Here is a 23,210-nt window from a genome sequence, read left to right as displayed (position 1 = left end):
TCTAGTGCTCAGACATCACTGCGCTGCGCTAACTCCCGGCAGAAAGGAGCCCGAGGAGGTTGCACATGGGCCTCTTCCTCTCTTAAAACGCCCCTATTAATAAACACATTTTACTCCATTTTTTCATATTTTTCTCAATAAGAAATTTTTGTCCATGGAGTGATGTGAAAATTCTGATACTCTATGGCGTCATTATTCAAAAAAAGTTTGGGAACCTCTGGCGTAGTCTATGATCCACACATGAGACAAATGGGATTTATTACTTGTTTCAAACCTTGCACAAATTATTGTTTTGTAGAACAACTAGTCTCTCTGCCCTGCTAAGGATTTAGGTTGGTATTAACTTAGTCCCGTTTTTTGCATAGATCAAAAAACGGGATTAATTTGACCCGTGAGTATTTAATTGTGGGCATTTTCGCCTGTTTGAGTCACTTTTTCGCCTATGCAGACTTATTTCTTTTATTTTATCAGGTGAAAAGGCATGGGCGAAAAATGTCTCTAAAATGTAGTGGTTTGTCTATTAGTGATACTGAGTAACAGTCTACACTATTTCAAGATGGTTCTAGACCAGGAATGTCCAAACTATGGCCTTCCAGCTGTTCTGAATCTACAAGTCCCATCATGCTTTGACACAGTTTTTCTATTAGGGATTGCTAAGGCACAGCATGCTGGGATGTGTAGTTTCACAACACCTGGAGGGACACACTTTGGACATGCATGTTCTAGGCAGTTTTGTGTTTTTAGGTATCACTGTGATATTGGGCATTAAGTGGAATAATCAATAGCTGCCAGCAGGTGGAAGTATCGGCAGTTGTCACCTAGAATAGTTTCAATTCATATTAGACCAATTTATTGTTTTGGCTGTTTATCTAATTGTTGGAAACCTTCAGATAGTCGAAAAAGAATATGGATAGGCGAATTCACGTCTTTTATTTTATTTTTTCTAATATGTTTGCTAATTTAACTATTTAGCGTTGAGTTGAATAGGTCCTGACCGATTGTCCAATTCTCTACTTAAAGTAGTTAAATACATTTTTTGGGGAAAAAATTGAGTCAATAAGTTCTGTTCTGTGATCAGCCTCATGATGAGAAAAAAAGATAATGTATCCATAGATATCAAGGATGCTGATGTCTGGTCAGCCTTCTGCTGTGCTACCCGGACCAGTAACCACCTCCCCTTTAGCTCATCCGGGTACATCTGATCAGTGATGTAAGCAGGGTACCTCGAGGCAGATGTATGAGGCAGATATAAGGGAGAAGAAGTGATCCAGTACCTATCAACCAATCACCTCTATAATGTGGGTACAATAAAATTATACAGAGCAGCTGATTGGTTGCCATGGGCAACTTCTCCTCTGGCTCACTTCTCCCTTATACATCTATCATTGGGGCAGATGTATTAAGCCTAAACAAGAGCAAAATGCAAGGGTGATAGAGGGGTAAACATCCAGCCAACCAGCTCCTTACTGACTTTTTTCAAACACAGCCTGTAACATGGCAGTTAGCAGTTGATCGGCTGGACGTTTATCTCTCTTTGGGCTAGATTCTTTAAGCTTCAAAAGTGATAAAATGGAGAGTGATAAACAGCCAGCCAATCGGCTCCTACCTGCCGTGTCACAGACTGTGTTTGAAAAATGTCAGACAGGAGCTGATTGGCTGGCTGTTTATCACTCTCCATTTTATTACTTTTGAAGCTTAGAGAATCTGGCCCTTTATCACCCTTGCATTTATCTCTTGTTAAGGCTTAATACATTTGCCCCATTGTCTGCAATTTGGCACTGTTTGCTTAGGTGGGAATATTTATAGTTCCTGTCAGGCAATATTCATCTGTCAGCCTTCTATCTGCGCTGGCATACCTTTTGTGTGTTGTACACTGTATTTATTCACTTAGGATTGTCTGAATTTGTGAAGAAATACAAATGGGTGTTGTAATAAGATCGGCTGCCAACACCTGGATGATCTGTGCTCCTTGAAAAATGCCTGCAGTGATCGGCAAGTGGGGGCACGATGGAGCTAGTCATGTGCAAGCACGGACAGTGTAATGGTTAGCATCACTGCCTCTCAGCACTGAGGTCACGGGTTCGATATCCACCATGGCCCTAACTGTGCAGAGTTTGTATATTCTCCTCATGATTGCGTGGGTTTCCTCCGGGCACTCCGGTTTCCTCCCACAATCCAAAATTATGCCGGTAGGCTAATTGGCTCCCATAAAAAATTAACCCTGGAATGTCTGTGCGTGTACATGTGGTAGGGAATATAGATTGTAAGCTCCACTGGAGCAGGGACTGATGTGAATGTTCAACTATAATCTGTACAGCGCTGCGGTATGTGTGAGCTATATAAGAAACTGTTAATAAATAATAATAAATAAAGTACACTGTGTTAATTCGCACAGAACGGAATTTATTTGGTCTTTTAGTCATCCAAAAAAAGAAATGAAGCTTTGTGATGGGTAAATAAAAATACAATCCCATGATTCCTGACTGGAGCGCCCCCCTCCCTATCAGTCACCATTTTCATTCAAACCTTCAAGCTCTCTTCCTAACCTTGCCGCTTCATGGTCACCGTATCTCCCCTGTCTCATCCCTATGTAAGCTCTTCTCTCATATAGTTTTCCTTCTCTGCCTTACCATCAGTTCCTCCTCATTGCCAACACTGGCCCTAAACCTTTGGGTTCAGTCAATATGTATGGAATTTGTATTCTATGTTCTGCAATGTTTTGTACTATGGCCCTCATTCTAATCTGATCAGTCCCCGGCGTATTCGCACCGGAAACCAATGTTTGTGGTATGCCCTCATTCTAATCTGATCAGTCCTCGGCGTATTCGCACCGGAAACCAATGTTTGTGGTATGCACATGCAGGGCTGCTGTGCGGGGGGGGGGGGGGGGAAGAATGGAGGCGGGCAGGGGGTGTCTGCATGGGGTCACCCAGCATTCCCAGGGCGTATCCACGAAAATGCTGGATGTCCCCATGCAAATGCAGGTGGAAAGCTGCCTGCCGGGGACAGGTGGTTGACGTCAGTTGCCCACCCCATTCTCGTACAGGTATGGCGCAAATGAAGACCATCTACTGATTTCCCCAATAGTCTACCCTATATGCTATGCTAAACATCCATTTGCAAAGCAGCGTGGATGACGGAACTCGGCAGGAGGCGCTCATTCGCTCAACATTTGACTCTCTAAGCGGCAATTTCTCTTAAGCACCAATGTCAGCTGCATTTTTCTCTTGTAAGGAGCTGCAGACCCCTTTGTATTGTGCCATATAAATAATAATGATGATTCTATAGCATGTAGGAACCCCACCAGCTGCAATAACTTGATGTAATCATCAGTCTAAATTGCAGTGTAAAAATAAAGCTGTCCAGTATTTGTGGGCTCCATGGACAAGCAGCCAGTATTTACCCTGCACAGAAAACACGGAAATGTATTTGCTTCCCTTGCATATGCATGGCAACATGGCTTGTTCCAGATACAAAAGGGTGATTCATCTTGACTTGGTAAGCAGTGAAATTAGCTGCCTACTGAGCGCTGAAACTCCGCCCGCCGGGCAAGGGAACACCTGCCCCCCCACCGCCGTGCGAGTGTCCGCCCTGGCACGTGAATTGATGTGGGCCAAAATGGGAATTCCACAACATCTGCTCATGCAGACTTGTGTATACATAGTTACGTTTGAAGATCTGGGTTGTAAATGGGCATACACAGTTTTTAGTGTGGGTGCAAAGGAGGACTATGAAGAAAAGACACCTGTTTGGAGCTACCTTTTGCACCTGGTATAGGATAAGTGGTAGTAAACCATTTATTAGGGTTGGTATAAAATCTTTTTAATAACATACATATGATGTGCATGGAAAGCCTACTAACCTGTTTTTTTTTTCTTATGTTTCCTCAGCTTCCTCTTGGTCTAACATGAGCAACGATCTACCGGCAAACATCAAGAACATTGGGTTTATTGAGGTCCATGACATTAATGTTGAAGGTGATATTCACAATCTTGGGAAATGGAATAGAAAGGGTTCTCAGCCCAGCCCTATGCCAGACTTCACACGTGGTCGTTTTGCTTCAGTTGGTGAGAGCAAGAGTGTCACATCCGTTGACTCGGGTATCCCTACCCTTGAGGTTGGCAACCCAGAGCATGTCCATTGCAATGTAAAAACAAACTGTTTGAACGGTTCAGATGACCGAGTCTTCCAAAGCCCGAAGAGTTTCCCTGGCGGTGGTACACCCACTCTCAGGAGCACTGAAACCGACCACTTTGTCTGGAAGTCTTTCACTTTTCCCAGAACTGGCTATGACACGGCAAAACTCTACAGCCCGACCTCGCTCAACCGGAGTGACGACATCTCGGACTGTAGTGTCTCCAGCATCAGCACAGATTTCTCCGCCACCCTATCGGTGAGCAATGAGGACATTGTGGACGTTTTGGTAACGAGCAACTCCAGTGCAATTGTCAATTTGGAGAACGATGAGACCCATTTTTCAGATGTGACTCTGAACTCTATGAAAGATGTGGCAGGTGCCGTTTCTAAGGAGCCAGATCTGGATAGTAAAAAAAAAATATTGGGGCCACTTAGTGACTTCTTTAACAGGTAATTGTGTGTGTGTGTGTGTGTTGTGGTGTAGTGGATTTATCTTTTAATATTACATTTTCCTGTGCCTTGACCCTTTTGCCACCACCTACCTCTGTGGGCATAGTGAAATTTGGAATTCAGCAAGCAAAAGTAACAAAGAACCTTTTAAACAATGGATCCAGGTTGAGAGCCTACAGCAGACATGTCCAAACTATGGCCCTCCAGCTGTTTTAAAACTACAAGTCCCATCATGCCTTGCCACAGTTTTGCTATTAGGGAATGCCAAAACTATGGCAATGCATGCTGGGATGTGTAGTTTAACAAAAGCTGGAGGGCCATAGTTTGGACATGCCTGTCCTACAGATGTATCAAAGCCTGCAAAGAGATGGGCCAGATGTATCAAGCTTCAAATAGTGATAAATTGGAGAGTGATAAACAGACAGCCAATCAGCACCTACCTGCCTTGTCAGAGGCTGGGTTTGTAAAATGACAGGTAGGAGCTGGTCTTTTATCACTCCTCATCAGCTCCTACCTGGCATTTTTCAGGATTCGGCCATTGGGTCTACAGTAAGTTGGTCAACAGGTCATTACGTCGACAGTTAAAATGTCGACGTGGTTTTTCACTGTTTTTTTTTTTAGCCGACATGTGCCCTACCATCCACTAGGGTGTAGTGGGAGAATAAAATAGTGTGCCGAGCGCAGTGAGGCACCATGCCCGAAGCATCACGAGCGAAGCGGTGCACTGGAAACGGTGTAGACATTTGGGTAAAAAAAACGGTGAAAAACCCCATGTCGACATTTTGACTGTCGACCTAATGCTTGTGTCCACCTTGTCCCATGTCAACCTAGAACCATGTCCACCTAACGACTGTCAACTAACTTGCTGTAGACCAAACGATCCCAACCCCATTTTCAAACCCAGCCTGTAACATGACAGTTAGGAGCTGATTGGCTGTCTGTTTATCAATCTCCAATTTATCACTTTTTGAAGCTTGATACATCTGGCCCATTGAGAGAGATTGAGATCCTCCAGTGATGGACCTGTAAATTCTTGGAACTTAAAAAAATAAATTGATAAATGCTTTGTGTTCTAGGTTAACGCTTCTCTGTGCGGATATTAGGGCCTGCGGGTATATGATGTGAATCCTCTTGGGATTTTACGCTGGCAGCTGGGAAGTATTGACACAAGCTCAATTTTGGACTTTGTGTTTTGTTTGCTTTTACACCCACTGGCAGATGATGAAGGCTGGGAATTAACATCTTTATTAAACTGCATTTATGTATAGTATATTTGAACGCTATTTCTCAAATAATGAGAACAATGAACTTTCCATTGGCACTGAGTCACTAATATTAATCTGCTCTTCTTCCTCAAACCCTTCTAGGGGGAATTAATGTGCCAGTGTGATTAGACGCAGGAGTCATTTTCTGCTGTTTTTTTCCCCATGATGATGAGAATGATTATTATATTCTATAAATGTAAAATATTTTGGTGTGAACGGAACGCAAGCATTGATTGTATATATTTTGACATGTTGCGATAAGCAGCTACGTGAAGAAGAGCTGCTGAACCTCTGATTCATGAGGACGTAGTAGGGTTGAATGGACAAACTTCACCTGCCGAGGGGCTAGTGCAAGAACCACTGGTGCAGTGCAAGCGGGAGCCTTATTCCTGCTACACAGCATTTGCATAAAAACTCTGATGCAACTGCGGTAAAATAAATGCATTAAAGTAGTGTTCATTCTAGCACTTGCTATCTTTGAAAACCCATGCAGTTCCTCTTCCTTGCCTGGGGTGTCGCTGTCTGCTGTGGTGTTTCTAGCACAGGTCTGGTTTGCATATCAGTGCTGATATACAGATCACACTCTGCTGGAAGCATTTCAGCAGACAGCGACACCCCAGGCAGGGAAGAGGAACTACATGGGTTTTCAAAGATAGCAGGTGCTAGAATGAACACTACATAGGTTATTGTTTATAGCCTCTATAAAGGTGCTACCAAGTCTGAATACCACCTCCATGTATTTTTTACATGGGGGGGGGGGGGGTCCCTCATCGTATGTGCAGAGCAGCTGCCATCCGTGGGGCATGCTGGGTGGGATCGGAGTCGCATCCCTCACACCGCAGCACTGCGCAGAGAAGTCCATAGGCTTCTCTATGGTGTTACGAAACATGGCGAACGCAGCCTTAAACTTAGACGTGTCCACGACATTCGAGACAAAAAGGTGAAAAACTCATGTTGACCTATTGACTCTCTATCTTCTGACCCCGTCTACCTTACTCACTTACTATTTCAGGTGTCCTCCTCAGGCCTGTCGACCCATACCTGTAGCCAATACACTGTGAGAAATTGTAAAAAAACAGGGAGCTGTATCAAAGCTTGGAGAGTGATAACGTAGAGGGACATAAAGTACGAACCACCGGCTCCTAACTGTCATTTTTAAACCTCGCTTTAAACATGGCAGATGCTGATTGGTTGGTACTTTTATATTTCTCCACTTTTTTTCACTTGCCAAACTTTCTCCCCCTACATTTTTTGTAACCCAGTGGTATATACCATCATAGCAATTCAGGGGTTTGTAGGCACATTGGGGCAGATGTATTAAGCCTTAACGAGATAAATGCAAGGGTGATAAGGAGAGATAAATGTCCAGCCAATCGGCTCCCTACTGACTTTTTGCAAACACAGGCTGTAACATGGCAGTAAGTAGCTGATTGGCTGGATGTTTATCTCTCCTTATCACCCTTGCATTTATCTCTTGTTAAAAAAAAATATCCATGAAAAATCTACTTGTTTTCTTAGTATGAGGCTTTCTGATAAAAGTATAGATTGCAAGATAATAAAGACCGTGTTGGTGAGAAATCCCCCCCACCTGCGCCATGTTGCCGTACAATGAGTACTGTGGTTTAGGATTATTCACTAGACATGGCGTTGGGTAGCAGACGTGGACCAGAGGTAGATTTCAGATGCTGTTTAGTGCTGTAGTGAGTGTGCCAGGACGTTTTGGAACCAGCTTTCATTTTATTATATTCCACCCAAAACTGAATATCTTGGAGCATCTTGGCTTTTACTTGGCTGACCTCATGGGGAATAGGAAAAATACAACTGTGGACTAAATATATATCCTATGAAACACACAATGTTCTGGTCCCTGACTTACAAAGAAATTATGGTGCCTACTGATCACGTTGTGACGGCTGCCTGCTCTGTGCTGTGTCAGCAGACAGTGAGCTCATCCACGGCTCCACAATCCAGGTCAGCGAGTTGCTCTCTGCCGCCATCACCTACCTCGCCTGATTTATGCTCTTAGTCCAACAAACCCGTAAATTATAGATTGGCTAAAACCTGATCTGTCACACTGATCCTGTTTGGCAATGCTCACTGGCATAAACAATTCATTAGGTGAGCTGCTATCCTATGACTTTGTGTTCTCCCCAGTCCATCCCTATACCATATGATGACAAAGGGACGGACGAGCAAGTGACTATCTTTAGTGTATTGTTAGCTGAAATAGACACCTAGCATCTTGTACTATGACATTTAGGTTCATCTGTTCTGTATACCAAGTAGGAGCAGGTATTTTGTTGGCTGAATGGAGTGTCCATTTACCAGGAACCTTTCACAATGCTACAACATTTGAGGTCTGTAAAGGCAGACTTCTATCAGCCCCGGTACTTTTAACAAGTACCGGATGAGTGACAGACAGTCGGGATTCGGACGGTCGTTTCTCCAACATTGGAATCCTGACTTACATAAACTATTTTCCCCTCGTAGGGATTCACGATCCCCACAGAGGGTGAATAGAATAGGGGGCAAGTCCGCAAGGGGCTTCAATGCGATCGTCCCTCTGTCAAGCTCCTGTCTGGTTTTCGGTGTTGGAGCAACGACCTTCGGAATCCTGACTGTTGCTAAGTTATACAATACCCAATTTAACATTGGTGAAATATGGGGTTAGCGGCAAGGTTTTTCACAACTTTTTTTTTTTTTAACACAGAGGGTCAGATTCTCTAAGCTTTAAAAGTAATAAAATGGAGAGCGATAAACAGCCAGCCAATCAGCTCCTACCTGCCATGTCACAGACTGTGTTTGAAAAATGTCAGGCAGGAGCTGATTGGCTGGCTGTTTATCACCCTGCTCCGGTATAGAACATAAATCCCCAATAAGTGCAGGCTGACTGATGGTAGGTGTCTGGCCACTCTGGATTTCAGATCCCACTCCCATGAGATGGATGCAGTATTGGGGGCTTACCATTTATTGCCTTCATGTCAATGACAATAATCTGCCCACCTTAGTTTTATAGAATTTATGTAACACATATATTTATTTATCTCTGTCATCAAACATGTGCACAGTAGTTTTCTTTCTTCAGCATGTGTGCAGTAGGGTACAGGGTACTCTTTACCTAGAACGGCGCCCACGATTTTGATCGTGGGCATCGTTAGTAAAAAATCGCGGGCATCGCATGCACTAAAAAATCGGGTGCGATGCGACCGCCGCGATGCCCGCGATTTCCCATAGGGAACAATGTTAAATGTCCCAACTGACCCGATTTTCCTGTTCAATGCCTCAATTGACCCCATTTTTCCATAGGAAACAATGTTAAATGGCCCACAGAGGCCAAATAGGCACCCTGAAGTGTGAAATGGCCCCCACAATTGTTAACGCCACCCCACGATCAACGTGAACCCGAAGCGTGGCGAGCGGCGGCGGTAAGCGTCCTACGACCTTTTCATACCCCCACTATCCACGTCGGCGTGGAGTTGAGTATAGAAAGTGTGGCGAGCGCAGCGAGCCACCGAGCCCAAAGCGTGGCGAGGGGACGCGGACAGCTGTGAAGCCCGCGAGGGGACGCGGATACCTGTGAAGGTATCCGCGTCCCCTCGCGGGGCTCGCCACGCTTCTGGCTCGCTGCGCTCGCCACACTTTCTATTCTCAACTCCACGCCGACGTGGATAGTGGGGGTATGAAAAGGTTGTAGGGACGCGTACCGCCGCCCCTCGCCGGCTCGCCACGCTTCGGGTTCACGTTGATCGTGGGGTGGCGTTAACAATTGTGGGGGCCATTTCACACTTCAGGGTGCCTATTTGGCCTCTGTGGCCCATTTAACATTGTTTCCTATGGAAAAATCGGGTCAATTGAGGCATTGAACAGGAAAATCGGGTCAATTGAGACATTTAACATTGTTCCCTATGGGAAATCGCGGGCGTCGGTCGCATCGCAGCCGATTTTTTAGTGCATGCGATGCCCGCGATGGGCGCCCTTCTAGGTAAAGAGTACCGGGTACAGTATTGTACCCACAAGGAATCAGGCTCAAAGTACCTGTTACCCGAGTAGTGAGACGTGTAATGCTACTGGCTCTTAGAACATGACTACGCTGCTCGTAATTATTACTTCAGCCCAAAAGTCCATATGTAAGCAAGGGACACACTTTAATAGTGAATGGCGAAATTGTGAAACCTTTCCAAGCATTGAGAAATGAAAATGAACAAAGAAATAAAATAAAAAAAAAAAATCAATCAATTGAGTAATGTTGGCAATTATGCTCTTTATTGTCCACAAGAGGGCAGTAGTAAAGCAAATTAGTTCCTTTTGTAGGCAGCGGAGGCAGCAAGGATCAGGTTAACTGGTGAGATCTGTGAAGCAAGAATTAATTACATTCTTTTTGATGTGATATTTGCCTTTCTTGCAAAGTTTCATTCATATCTGCTTTGTTTTGCTTGAATACTGCAGTCATATGGTAAACTTATTCTGTTATGTTATATTTTACTGGGGACGCTAACACCGCATTCAGATCGCAATCCCGGGTCCATGTCAACATGTCAGGTTTTGTGGATTTATGGGGGCTTTCTGGGTACTCAGAATCCCCCCCTGTGTACGCCACTGTTTTCCATAAGGCTGACTGCACAGATCTAATATACTGCATGCTTCTTGTGATTACTAGAACTATTTTGTGATTACTAGAACTATTATGTGTTCATTGTATCTGATGTAATAACGATGAGGCACTTCCTGAGTGGTGCTGGGCAGCACTATGAGCGTTGCAGAGTTGCCTGGAGCAGGAGATTCCTCCAATATACATAGGAAGGGGACACAAGTCTAACTGGCCTGCTTATTCCTTCAATATATTCAATGTTTCAAGTGCTACCTTAATTGTACGAGTATTGTACGCCAGGCCAGTACTTATGCTTTCCATGGCTAGTCTGCAGACCGCTACCTCAGCTGGTTCTTTACAGCTGGATCAGTCCATGTGTGGCTGCCTTAAGGTGCATACACACAAAGATTTAGCAAACAATCCAATCTAGTTAACTCTTTCCTCACAACTCCTGGACAAACTATTTGGTGTCAAATAGTGAACGATTGTACAAACGATTGCGCATGAACGATTGATCTTTGATGGAGGGGAGTGGGGGCCAGTCAATCAGCTTTACCAAATCGTTCATCGTGCATACACACAAAACGTTTGGTACACATCGCTAACGATTGGTCTATGCAGGAATGATAATCGACATCTAACAATGACCATCGTGTACGAGCATCGTCTTCTATATCGTTCATACACATGGAACGATTTGAGCGATTGGTCGTTGCAATCAGTCGGGAACGCCCAGATCTTTTGCCAAATCTATCAGTGTGTACCCACCTTTGGGTCTTCCGGTGAATTTATAGATACTCTGACTCTCAGAATAGTAGATGACCCATTGAACACCACACCTTCCATCTGAGCTGTGATTCTGGTCTCACAGCTACACCCTCATGTCTGTGTAAATAAAGGTAGGCAGTGCAGGTGTTGTCTTAACTCTTTCTATACTGTACTGCAGCATTCTGCTACCGTATGTCTTCCTTTTGTAGGCCAACAAAAAAGGATTTATTCTGTTGATTGGGTAACTGCCATGCTCATCAGTCAAAATCTATCACAATTTCTGATTTAAAATACCTGTCCAGCAGTCAGGACTAGGCCATTCGTGGACAGATAAAGCCTTTTATTAAATACATCGGTCAGGTTCATAGGCGAATCTAGGGGGTGGTCCGGGGGTGCACAGGACCACCCATTAGCACATTTTGTAGCTGAGTGATGGGGCTTTCCAATGAGCCCAGCCCCGTGTCTCTAGCCCCCTGGGAACCGGAAATACTGCCAGGCAAAGCTGGAACGTTTTCCCTATAGTAGTGATCATTCTAGCACCCGCTATCTTTGAAAATCCCTACAGTTCCTCTTCCCTGTCTGGGGTGTCGCTGTCTGCTGTAGTGATTCTAGCACAGTGTGGTCTGTATATCAGCACTGATATGCAAACCAGACATGTGCTAGAAACACCACAGCAGACAGCGACACCCCAGGCAGGGAAGAGGAACTACATGGATTTTCAAAGACAGCGGGTGCTAGAATGAACACTACCCTATAGGATAACATGGGACCCGCTAATTCTGACCCCCACTCAGACCCCCACTCAGTTCAACGGCTGCCAGTTCCCCCTTCGGCATCACTGAAGCTCAGTCGAACCCAAATTGCTGGGCCTTCAATCTGATACCAGGCTGGATCCATATGGGTTAATTGGTTCCAGGGATATTGAGGTTAAACCGTTTTTTTTTTTTTTTTTTTTTTTTTTTTTATTTCTTAAATGTAATCATGACTGTTTATGTTCTTTGAGAGCAGATTTCTCTGGAACCAAACAGCCCAGTTTCACGGACCAAAATCATTCGAAGCCAACTCAAAAGTTCTTCAATATGATACTGGTCTCAGGTAAATGGGTCAGTTGGTTCCGAAGATATAGCTGGTTTGTTAAAGGGGGGTAGGGAGAGGGGAGTGGTTGTCTCTCCCCCTCAACACCAGAAAATGCAGGGACTAGGCTGGTGTATAAGGGGTCAGCCTGGGAATGTCCCTGCATGATCCTGGGACCATATTCCCGGGTAAATCCCTGCATTTTCTGTTGTGAAAGGGGTATTATTTAAAACAGCCGTGACCTGCAGTGCTCTGAATACAGCCGGGCAGCCCCCTGCTCTCTGCCCAGCTGTCAATGTCTGTCACCCCTGCAGCTTCCGCTCCAATTCTTCTTCCCGCTTTCACCTCAGACCGCCCCCCCTTTTATCGTGTGGTGCCGGCGCCCGGCGTGCTCCCCCGACGTCATGCACAACAACAGCGCGCACAATATTTCAAATGTTTACTCGGCTAGACGGGACACCAGGAGGGGAGTGGGAGCATGCTCTGCGCTGCGCTCTGCTCCTCTCCCCATAGAAGCAGCTGCACCGCTCTCCATCTCTCCCAGCAGCAGCGAAGGCTCATATAAAAATTTACAGTAAGTGGCACTTTTGGGGGCATAGCTTAAGGGACGCTACAAGTGGCGGTATGTGGGGGCATTACGCATAATGTGTGGCTTAATGTGTAAGGGGCATTACGGTGTGCAGGATTATGTGTAAGGGGCATTATGTGTGCAGCATCATGTGTAAGGGGCATTATGTGTGCAGCATCATGTGTAAGGGGCATTATGTGTGCAGCATCGTGTGTAAAGGGCATTATGTGTGCAGCATCATGTGTAAGGGACATTGTGTGCAGCATCATGTGTAATGGGACGGTTCTATGGTGTGCGGCATAATGTGTAATGGGTACTATGGTGTGCGGCATCATGTGTAATGGGTACTATGGTGTGCGGCATCATGTGTAAAGGGTACTATGGTGCCATCAAGCAAGAACCCCCTAGCAATGAGCACGTAGGTAAGCAGCACTTATGTGGCAAATATGTAATGGGCATTACAGTTTGTTATATAGTATGTAATGGGCATCATGATGTGTGGCACGATGTGTAATGGGCATTATGGTGTGTGACCTTATGTGTAATTGGCATTACGGCGTGTGGCTTTATGTGTAATGGGTATTACGGAGTTTGCTAAAATGTGTAATGGGCATTACTGTGAATGGTCTAAAGTGTAAGACCACACCCCTTTTTTGTGATGCCACGCCTCCTCATGAGACCACGCCCCCTTTTTGCTACGCCGCGCAAAGGTCCCCCTACTATTGTGTCTAGATCTGGGACCATCCATTACCATAATTCTAGATTCGCCTATGGTCAGGCTCTAGATTTCAGTATTATAGGTATAATACAATTTCTGGTGATTGGCATGTCCCTTATTTATGGCAGTTTAGTTATTTTTCAGGCTTACTCTGATGCTGGGATTTATATACCGACACTTGGTTGAAGTTTTCTTGAACCGTAATGGGGCCTCCATTTTTTTTTATTTTTTTTTACTTAAATAAATGTAGGGTTAGATGCAGGGTTATAATGAATTACGTGTTTTATGAAGCTACATTATCCTCAGAGATTACCAATTTGATATCACAGGACCGCCAGGGGGTGGGAAGGCTTTCTGGCATTTAGCTCCATAACAGACAGGGAGCTTTGGAATTAATGGAGTAGATGTACTTAAGTAAACATTCTAAAACAGCCAAGTGGTGATTATTGAAGAACCCTCCTCGGCCCTGCTTGTCGTGTAGAGGGTTGGTATACTCATTATTGCTTAAGAACGGATTGGCTAAATCTATTTAGATCTTTAACCCATTCCTTTCCTCTAGAATACCTGTTCCACAAACACATATCCATGGTTCTAATGCCAAATCTGTACAATGTCTCTTTTTAATAGAGGAATGCAAATATTATTATATTACTATAGTCTCTACCATGGCAGTGTTTGCAAACATCCTAAATCCCTTTGGTTATAAAGGTTTAGCAAACATTGCCCGGCACTGCGGCCAAGGAAGAAATAAACACTTGAGGCCTGTATCAAAGTGCGATTAAAATAACGGTAGAATATCCATTTTAATAACCAGTCTTGGGGCCAAATAATTAACAAGATTCCATTCAATGGCGCTACTATAATCTAAGCTCACTAGGTCAACAGTATGAAAGTCGACTTTCATTAGGTTGACCACTAAATGTCCACATAGGTCGACAGTGTCAGAAGGTCACCTTAGCCTAATTTCTAATAAAATATGGCTGTGTAGAGAAAGAATCTGATGTGTAGTTGAACATAAGTCTGGTTGCAGAGCGAATCTTGTATGTTGTACTTTGCATCGGAGTATACCTAAGTACAGGTGAGGCGGAGTCGGGCATAACTAGAGGCAATGGAGTCACCTGCCTCCGGGATCCAAGAAGGGGCATCTGTATGTACAGCAGCACCTGTGCAAATCACATTGGGATAAAAGTGTGACTGCTGATCTGTGGTGCACCCTCTGCTGCTGCAGAGTTAATTGGCTCTGTCCCAGGGGTCCTGCTAGCACCTGCAATAGGGGACACGAAGGCTCCAGCCTGATAGTTCTTGGTGTGTGCTCCAGCTAGTGACCGTGCACAGGCGCTGATCCTGGTTTCTGAGATTGGACCTGCCAGTGAATGCTGGTTCTGCATGCTCTAGGACTAGGTGGCTGACTCTTGAGTCTGATCCTGACGACCCCCCCCCCCCCCCCAGCCATTGTCACACAGCGTAGCTGGAGCCCTGTACATTCACTGTGGGCACCGGTCCTTGTAGACTGCACTCTATATCATTCTGTAAGTCATTTCTTCTTATAGATCTAGATTCACACCACATTTGTTTTCCCTTCATTCTTAAGGAAGGAAGGCAGGGATACCAAACTCCAACTTGCCTCTGGGTGACTGGAGTAAACTCACGCCCCTGTGTGCAATTATAAGCATTTTAGTCGCATGTATTCTTGAAGGTGTAATTGGGCATTCTAGCTCCCTGCATCTTTCTAAACCCCTGCAGTTACTCTTTTAGGGCGATATTCACTAAACTAAAAATGCCGTAAAAACCCTGTTTTCGGGGTTTTACGGCATTTCCATATGCAGCAAAGCCCCACCACCGGGGCTTCACTGCGGGGGGGGGGGGGGGGGGGTTACGCCAGTTCCTATTTGGTGTAACCCCATGGAAGCCTATGGGCTTCCCTTCGCGTCCCCCACCGCCGATCAGCGCCGCACCCCCCTCACCTGTGTCCGGGCAGCCTCCTGCTGTGCTGCCCGGACCGGTGATCTCCTCCTCCCTGCACCTCTTCCGAGTGCAGGGAGGAGGAAAGGAGCACCCACACAGCCGGCTGAGGGTGCAGGGAGGGAGGGGAACCCGCTGCCCATTGCCAGCCTTCGCTTTGGATAGAGATGTGAAATTTGCAGAAAACAAGGGAGGCTACTATTTATGAATGTAGCATGGTAATCTTGTTCATTTCTTATCCAAGGGGACATGACCTGATATGCTGTGTTTATAGCAGGAGATTGGAGTTGATCATTCCCGCTACCCATTCAGTGGAAGCAGGAAGTTTGGTGCACGTCGTTGCTACAGTTTATTCCAACCAATGTACTTTTTGCCCCAGCCAGCGGCATTGGACACCGAACCATTGTTCACGCTCAAGACCATATGGTGTATATTAGGCTTTTAACCCCTTCCTGACGCAGCATGTTTTTGCCTTCCTGACAGAGCCCTTTTTTTTCAAATCTGACATGTATCACTTAAGTGGGGATAACTTTTTTTTGCTTTTACTTATCCCAGTGATTTTGAGATTGTTTTCTCGTGACACATTGTACTTCAAATTAGTGGTAAATTTGGGTCAATACAGTCTGTGTTTTTTTGTGAAAAATGCCAAAATGTAGTAAAAAAATGGAAAATTTAGCAATTTTGAAAATGTTAAATTTTCTGCTTGTGAGACAAATAATCATACCACTCAAAATAGTTAATAACTAACATAGACCATATGTCTACTTTATGTTTCCATCATTATTTCAACATCCTTTTAATTTTTTTGGACACTAGGAGACTTAAAATATGAATAGCAAATTCTCAAATTTTCAAGAAAATTTCAAACACTGATTTTTTTAGGGACCAGTTCAGTTCTGATGTGACTTTGAGGAACTTGTATGTGAGACACCCCCATAAATGATGCCATTTCAAAAACTGCACCCCTCACAGTATTCAAAACAGCATTTTGGAAGTTTGTTAACCCTTTAGGTGTTTCACAGGAATTAAAACAAAGTGTAGGTGAAATTTCAAAATTTCATTTTTTTTGCAGATTTGCAATTTTAATACATTTTTCTAAGGAACACAGTAGATTTTACTAGAGAAATGTGACTAAAAATTGATTCCCCCAATTCTTTTGTTTTCATAAATATCCTATATGTGGCCCTAGTGTGCACGTTGACCAAACCACAGGCTTCATAATAGAAGGAGCACCTACTTGATTTTGGAGCCTCCTTTTTATGAGATTATTTTTTAGGCACCATGTAGGTTTCTAGGCACCATAAGATGCTAAAAGTTAGGAACCCCCCCACAAGTGACCCCATTTTGCAAACTACACCCCTCAGGGAATTCATCTAGGGGTATAGTGTACATTTCAAACCCCCAGGGGTTTCACCAATTTTGATACAACTGGGCTGTGCAAATGAAAAATTACATTTTTTACACAAAAATGCAGTTCTGGCTCAAAATTTTTCATTTTCACAAGGAATGAAGGAGACAAAGCACCCCAAAATCTGTGCCCCAATTTCTCTCGAGTACGGCAATGCCTCATATGTGACCAAAAAATACCAGTTGGGTGCATGGCAGGACTCAGAAGGGAAGGAGTGATTTTTGGATTTTGCAGCTCAGATTCTGGTGGAATGAATGGTGGGTGCTATGTGGCATTAGCAAGACCCCCGAAGCACGGTGAAATGATGAACCTAATAATCCATAGATGTGTGGTATATTTGAAAACACTCCTTTATACATAGGCCGGGTTTGTCGGGGCAAGTTTCACAGTGGAAAATAGTATCCTTTCTTATTCCCTTTTTATAGCAAACTTTGCACCTTTTTTGTGTCCCGCCCTTTCTTGCAGTGGAGGGGATTTCATTAGGAAAATGCTGCCCTGGTACAATACGGGGGCCAGTACTAGAAGTACTGGGGCCCTCTGCCTGCTGGTTCCCAAATATTAGGCCCTTTATGACTTCCTCTTGAAAGTGCATAAATGTCCCTCTCTGGCTGGTAGAACGGAATAGCACGTAAGCGTTATACAGTGCCATCTGGATGATATACACAGCCAGCTTCTTGTACCAGATTTTTGTTTTCCGCAGGGCACTGTATGGCTTCAGTACCTGATCTGAAAGATCCACTCCGCCCATGTACTTATTGTCATCTAGGATACAATTAGGTTTTGAGGTGTGGGTACTGGTACCTCGTACAGGGATGGAGGTGGTACTGTCTCCATGAATTGTTGTCAGTATAAGGACATCCCACTTGTCCTTATATTTGACCAACAACATATTTTCGGTTGATTGTGCCCTGCTTTCACCCCTTCTCAGTACTTGGGCAATGTGCGTTTTTGGGAGGCCTCTTTGGTTCTTGCGCACAGTACCGCAAGCTGCTGTACCTCTTGAACCAAGGGCCTTAAACAGGGGGATGCTAGTGTAAAAGTTATCCACATAGAGGTGATAACCTTTATCCAGGAAGGGGTGCACTAAATCCCAGACAATTTTTCCACTAACACCTACGAGGGAGGGGGGGCATTCTGGCGGGTCAATTCTTGAATCCTTCCCTTCATATACCCTAAACCTGTGGGTGTACCCTGAGGTGCTTTCACACAGTTTATACATTTTTATGCCATACCTTGCCCTCTTACTGGGAAGGTACTGGCGGAATTTAACCCTTCCTTTAAAATGTATAAGGGACTCGTCGATGCAAATAAATTTTTCAGGGATGTACATCTCTGCAAATTTGGCACTGAAATGATCAATGACCGGCCTGACTTTGAATAGCCGGTCAAAGGTGGGATCATCTCTGGGTGGGCACTGTGCATTATCGGTGTAATGTAAAAATTTAAGGATTGTCTCAAAACGAGTCCGAGTCATGGCCATACGGTAAAATGGGGTGCTGTACAGAACATCTGTACTCCAATATTGCCTAATTTCTGGCTTTTTTACTATGCCCATATGTAACACCAGACCCCAAAACGTCATCATCTCTACTGCATCTACAGGGGTCCACCTAGCAAATGATGACGTGGGGTTTTGAGCAATAAACTGCTGGGCATATAAATTACTTTGGTCCACCATTAAATTTATAAAATCATCAGAGAAAAATAATTTGAAAAAGTCAATTTCTCTGAGACCTGTTGAATCAAATTGGATTCCTGGGATGGCCAAAAACTCAGGAACCTGGGGCTCAAAATTGTCTGGTGGTGGGGTCCATACGGGATCAATCATTTGGGGGGGGGTCTCAGCTGCTCTATGGGGGCGTCTTTGAGGGGGTCCCTCATCACTAGAGGAGGAAGAGGAGCTTAAGACGATTCCTTCAAATTCCCCGCTTGCATCACTGGCTGTGTCAGAGTCAGAGGCAAGCATGGCATATGCCTCCTCCGCTGAATACATTCTTCTGGACTGGGATGCCATTTGGGATGCCATTTGTATTTTTGTGTTTCTGTAAGTGTAATGTTTCAACATGTGTATAGTGTAGGGGGGGTACAAACTTTTATTTCAGCACGGGGGGTATGTAGTGCAGAAAAAAAAATACTTTATACAGGAATTTGATCCCAATAAAAAAAAAAAAAAAAAAAAAGGTCCTGCGCCAAAAATTGAGCACAGATGTTGGTCAGTAACGTCCGTCACTGAACAGCGCTCAAAGGCAACAGGACACCCACAAAAGCAACGTGGGTGTAAAAACAATTTAAAAAAAAAAACCACAGCACTCTCCAAAAAAAACAAAAAAACAATTTAAAAAAACTGCAGAAAAAAAATATCAACCCTGTGCCAAAAATGCTGTTCAGTGATGTACGTCACTGATCAGCGGCCACAGGACACCCACAAAAGCAACGTGGGTGTAATAAACCACAGCACTCTCAAAAAACCAAAAAAAAACAATTTAAAAAAACTGCAGAAAAAAAATATCAACCCTGTGCCAAAAATGCTGTTCAGTGATGTACGTCACTGATCAGCGGCCACAGGACACCCACAAAAGCAACGTGGGTGTAAAAACAAAACCCCACTGCACTCTCCAAAAAAAAAAAAAAAAACTGCAGATCAGTGATGCAGTAATGCAACACTGATTAGCAGTGAGGGGCAGCAGGCACACACGGGTGCAACCTGACAGGGTATATATAAAAAAAAAACCCTGGACCCCCAAAAAGTTGCTGATCAGTTAATTAATTTAAACTGATCAGCAAAAGGGGGGGGGGGCAGCAGTCAGTTGCACAGGCAGCACAACCTTTGGTGCAACTGACAGGTGTGTATATATATAAAAAAAAAAAAAAAACCCAAAAAGTTGCTGATCAGCACAGATATACTGATCAGCACAAAAGGGGTGCAGCAGACACAAAATTTAGCACTCTCTATCACTCTCTGTCACTCTGTCACACTCTCTCTCACTATCTCTCACGATCTGTGACTCTATGACACTGCAGCAGCAGGACACAGGAAGTCACAAGATCCAGGAAGCATCCAGCTGCTGGCAGCACGCTACCAGCGGTGATCAGCGGTGATCAGGTAAGTATCAGGCAAGGTTCAGGTATGTATAGCAGGACAGAGTGGCTGGTGCTAGCTCTGCACGCAATTCCAGACCGGAATGGCGTCTGCAGCGCAGTCACCGTTAGTTTAAATGGCGCGCCTTGGCTGTGATTGGTCCGACGGACCAATCACAGCCTTGGGGGCAGGTGGGGTGAGGTGTCGTCGTCACCGATGACCCCCTCATGCCCCCTCACACCCGGCGGTGATTGACACCTGTGTTACCGAGCGTCTGATTCGCTGGTAACACAGGAAAACGCTGCGAATGGCTTTTCACATTGAACAGCCAATCACAGCGATCGCCGATGGGGGGGCGGCATGGCCGCCCCCCCTGGGCATGCAGGGACATGTCTGCTGTCAGGGACAGCAGACATCGTCCCTCTGTCACTGCGTCTCTAGACGCAGTGGCACTTTGAAGTCATGACGTATATATAAGTCATGTGTCGGGAAGTACATCCCGGCCATGACGTATATATACGTCAAATGTCGGGAAGGGGTTAAAGATAATTTGTCAGTTCTAACTATGGGGGTTATTCAGACCTGATCGCAGCTCTGCAATTTTGCAACCTACTATCAAATAGCATCAGTCTTGCGGATAAAAAAAAAAGATGGGTTTGTGGCTGTTTGGTGTCACGCATGCGTACAGTGATCCGTATGCATGCGCAATCATCCGATATTCTGTCATCGCACAACAGCGATCAGCTTTGACTAACTCCCTATGGTCACAGACCTGCAGGGACACCAGCAAGTGTGCAGAGCAAAGCTGCTGATCAAAGGTCAGATAGGTCAGATACCAAAGGTTGACTAGTTCAAAATGTCAGTGATAATAGGCAACGCATTTTTTTTTTTTTTTTTTTGTGGGGGGGGGGGGGGCTTGTCAACATTTTTTTTTTCCACGTAGACATCTATTGGGAATAGTAAGTTGTGGCGAGCCAGATTGCCTGAAGCATGGCAAGGGTACTCATTGGTGCCGGTCACATAACATAAAAGATGTAAGACGTGGCCCAGAAACCTTGTCAAATTTTTGTTACTGTAGACCCTCTATCCATTGATCCACACCCCTGCTCAACAGCTTGAAAGTAACCAGGAGAAAGCTGCGGGATCACCATTAGCGTTCTAAGCACCAGAGGTGGGAGGACTGAGCAAGTTATCACTTTTGCAAATACTTTTCGCTTTCTTGTGATTATTTATGTTCAGTCATACATGTGTTTAGAATGTCACGCTTCCATCCTTTCCAAATTCCTCACGCTTCCATCCTTTCCAAATTCCTCTTCAAATGAGAACTTTTGGCTATTTTCCGTTGGGTCATAGTAAATAGGTGTGATCTGAAACATTCCATTAGTTCCTAGCAACGGGGGGGGTTCTTGCCTCCATGCAGGAGAGGGGCTGCGATGACGCCCTCCTCTCCACTGCTGATCCTTGCTGCTGCCACACATGTACAAGTTACTGTCATTTTACCCTTCATTATGTCATGCTGAGGTGAGTGTATATATTCTCATACATTTTTTGTATGACGTTACTAGCCTAGTTTATGCAGACTCTACTGTAGTCCTGGAGCTGTCCAGGTAGCCTGCACTAAATGCTTGGAAGTGTGTTACATCAGTGACCTGCAGTATAAATACACCTAGTGCGTTTCTGAGAATGTAACCTGAGCGGTTCGAGTACAAGGTATCTGTGGGTGTGTTCTGCAGAGCAGCCCTGTGATTACCATTGTACTGTATGTGCCCTTCCCTGTTGACGCAGCAGCTAGCTAGCCAGACTCTGAAGCACAGCCCTGCTCCAGTGGCAGCAGAGGAACATGGACGCAAAATGTCCTCTCTAAACCCTATGCATGGGGATTATCCTTCTGCTAAATATGTGCCTGTTGACCTGTGAGAGTGGGTCCTCCTAGGCTCCCTGAGACTAAAGGACTGAGGCTGCTGCAGTGAGTCTGATCATCATGGCTGCTCCTCCGCTCCTCTTCTTAGTAGACAGGTGTGTATAAGACACTGCGCAGAAGTAAAGTGCAAGTTTTTTTAAAGTGTTTCATTTGCACAACTCCACTTACTGAGCTGGCATTGCCCATGTTATTGGAAGTTTTGATTCCTTCCAGTCCTATTAGGAATGATCTGCTGCTCCGTTAACACCAAATCTTTCATAAAGTTTTTTTTTTTTTTGTGAGTAACAACTTGAAACCTGTCAGATCGGTGTCTGCTCTGATGGGTGTATTTGTGTTCCGTTGGCAAACTAGGGTTCGCAGAAATGTCTGCTGCTGATGATTTGTGTGTGTTTGCTGTAAATAAAGGTGCATCACTTGATCACGAGCAACTCTTATTTCGGTTTACAGTTGCAGTATTTTCATTGTTAAGACTAAATTAGAACGCTCTGCTTGTTTGCGCTTTCTTGTTGTTTTACCAGAAAGAGATAGACTCCTTCTATTTTAACTTTTAATTAGTTTACCTAGATGAAGGTAAGGATATAGTTTTCACCCATTAGAAGCACATCAGAGGCTCAAGTTAAAAAGTGGAGGCACTTCATTAATCTTTTCCAGAGCTAAGCACTCCAGCTGCTGTGGAACTACTCATCCCAGCATGCCCTGCCACAGTTTTGTTACGGCATGCTGAGATGTGTAGTCCCACAGAGACCGGATTGGCTTGCGTTGCCTACCCCTGATCTGTCCAATTTTTTTTACAATTGTATACACCTGCGATATCGATAGGTATAGATAGACCGCAATTGTACTTTATTTATTTTTATTATTTTTTTTGGGTGCAATAATTAAATAAACTTCAATTAATTGACTTGTCTTTATTTGTACGTATTTAACAGTCGCTGTGAGTGATGCTGGCATTTTTAGCAGATATTTTGAGGATCTCACAGCAATGTTGGCACTGGAAGGGTTAAGTTACGCTTCCTCATTTGTTTGTGGGATAGGGGTTGGTGGCACTTAAGTTCTACATCTGTTGGTTTATCATAGGCAATGTATTTAATTTACTACCAATAGGGACTAACATCGGCTTCGTATTGTAGCCCATACAATGGTAATTTCTGCCTGTGAGTAAGGATTTAAAATACATTACACTATTGCCAGTAGCTATGTATTGGTTTTTGTATGCGTTCTGTTTATGTTGTGCTTTTCCTGGGGACTTTTTTATGAATCTCTAGTTGTTCT

The 23,210-nt window shown here is 44.4% G+C and overlaps 1 protein-coding gene across 2 annotated transcripts in view; it reads left to right on the top strand.

Moving 5' to 3' along the window:
* TBC1D14 (TBC1 domain family member 14) overlaps nt 1–23,210 on the top strand; it is a 77,254-nt gene that overhangs the window by 5,944 nt on the left and 48,100 nt on the right. For both annotated transcript variants that reach the window (XM_083155246.1, XM_083155257.1), the window contains one exon: nt 3,891–4,587. In XM_083155246.1, coding sequence (XP_083011372.1) covers nt 3,891–4,587 — 697 coding nt within the window. The remainder of the gene's footprint in view (nt 1–3,890; nt 4,588–23,210) is intronic.

The sequence above is a fragment of the Crinia signifera genome, chromosome 1 (assembly GCF_055691185.1).
Source record: "Crinia signifera chromosome 1, ASM5569118v1, whole genome shotgun sequence".
In the NCBI taxonomy this organism is placed as follows: Eukaryota; Metazoa; Chordata; class Amphibia; order Anura; family Myobatrachidae; genus Crinia; species Crinia signifera.
The sequence above is the reverse complement of the archived record's forward strand: the minus strand, read 5'-3'. Positions and strand labels throughout refer to the sequence as shown.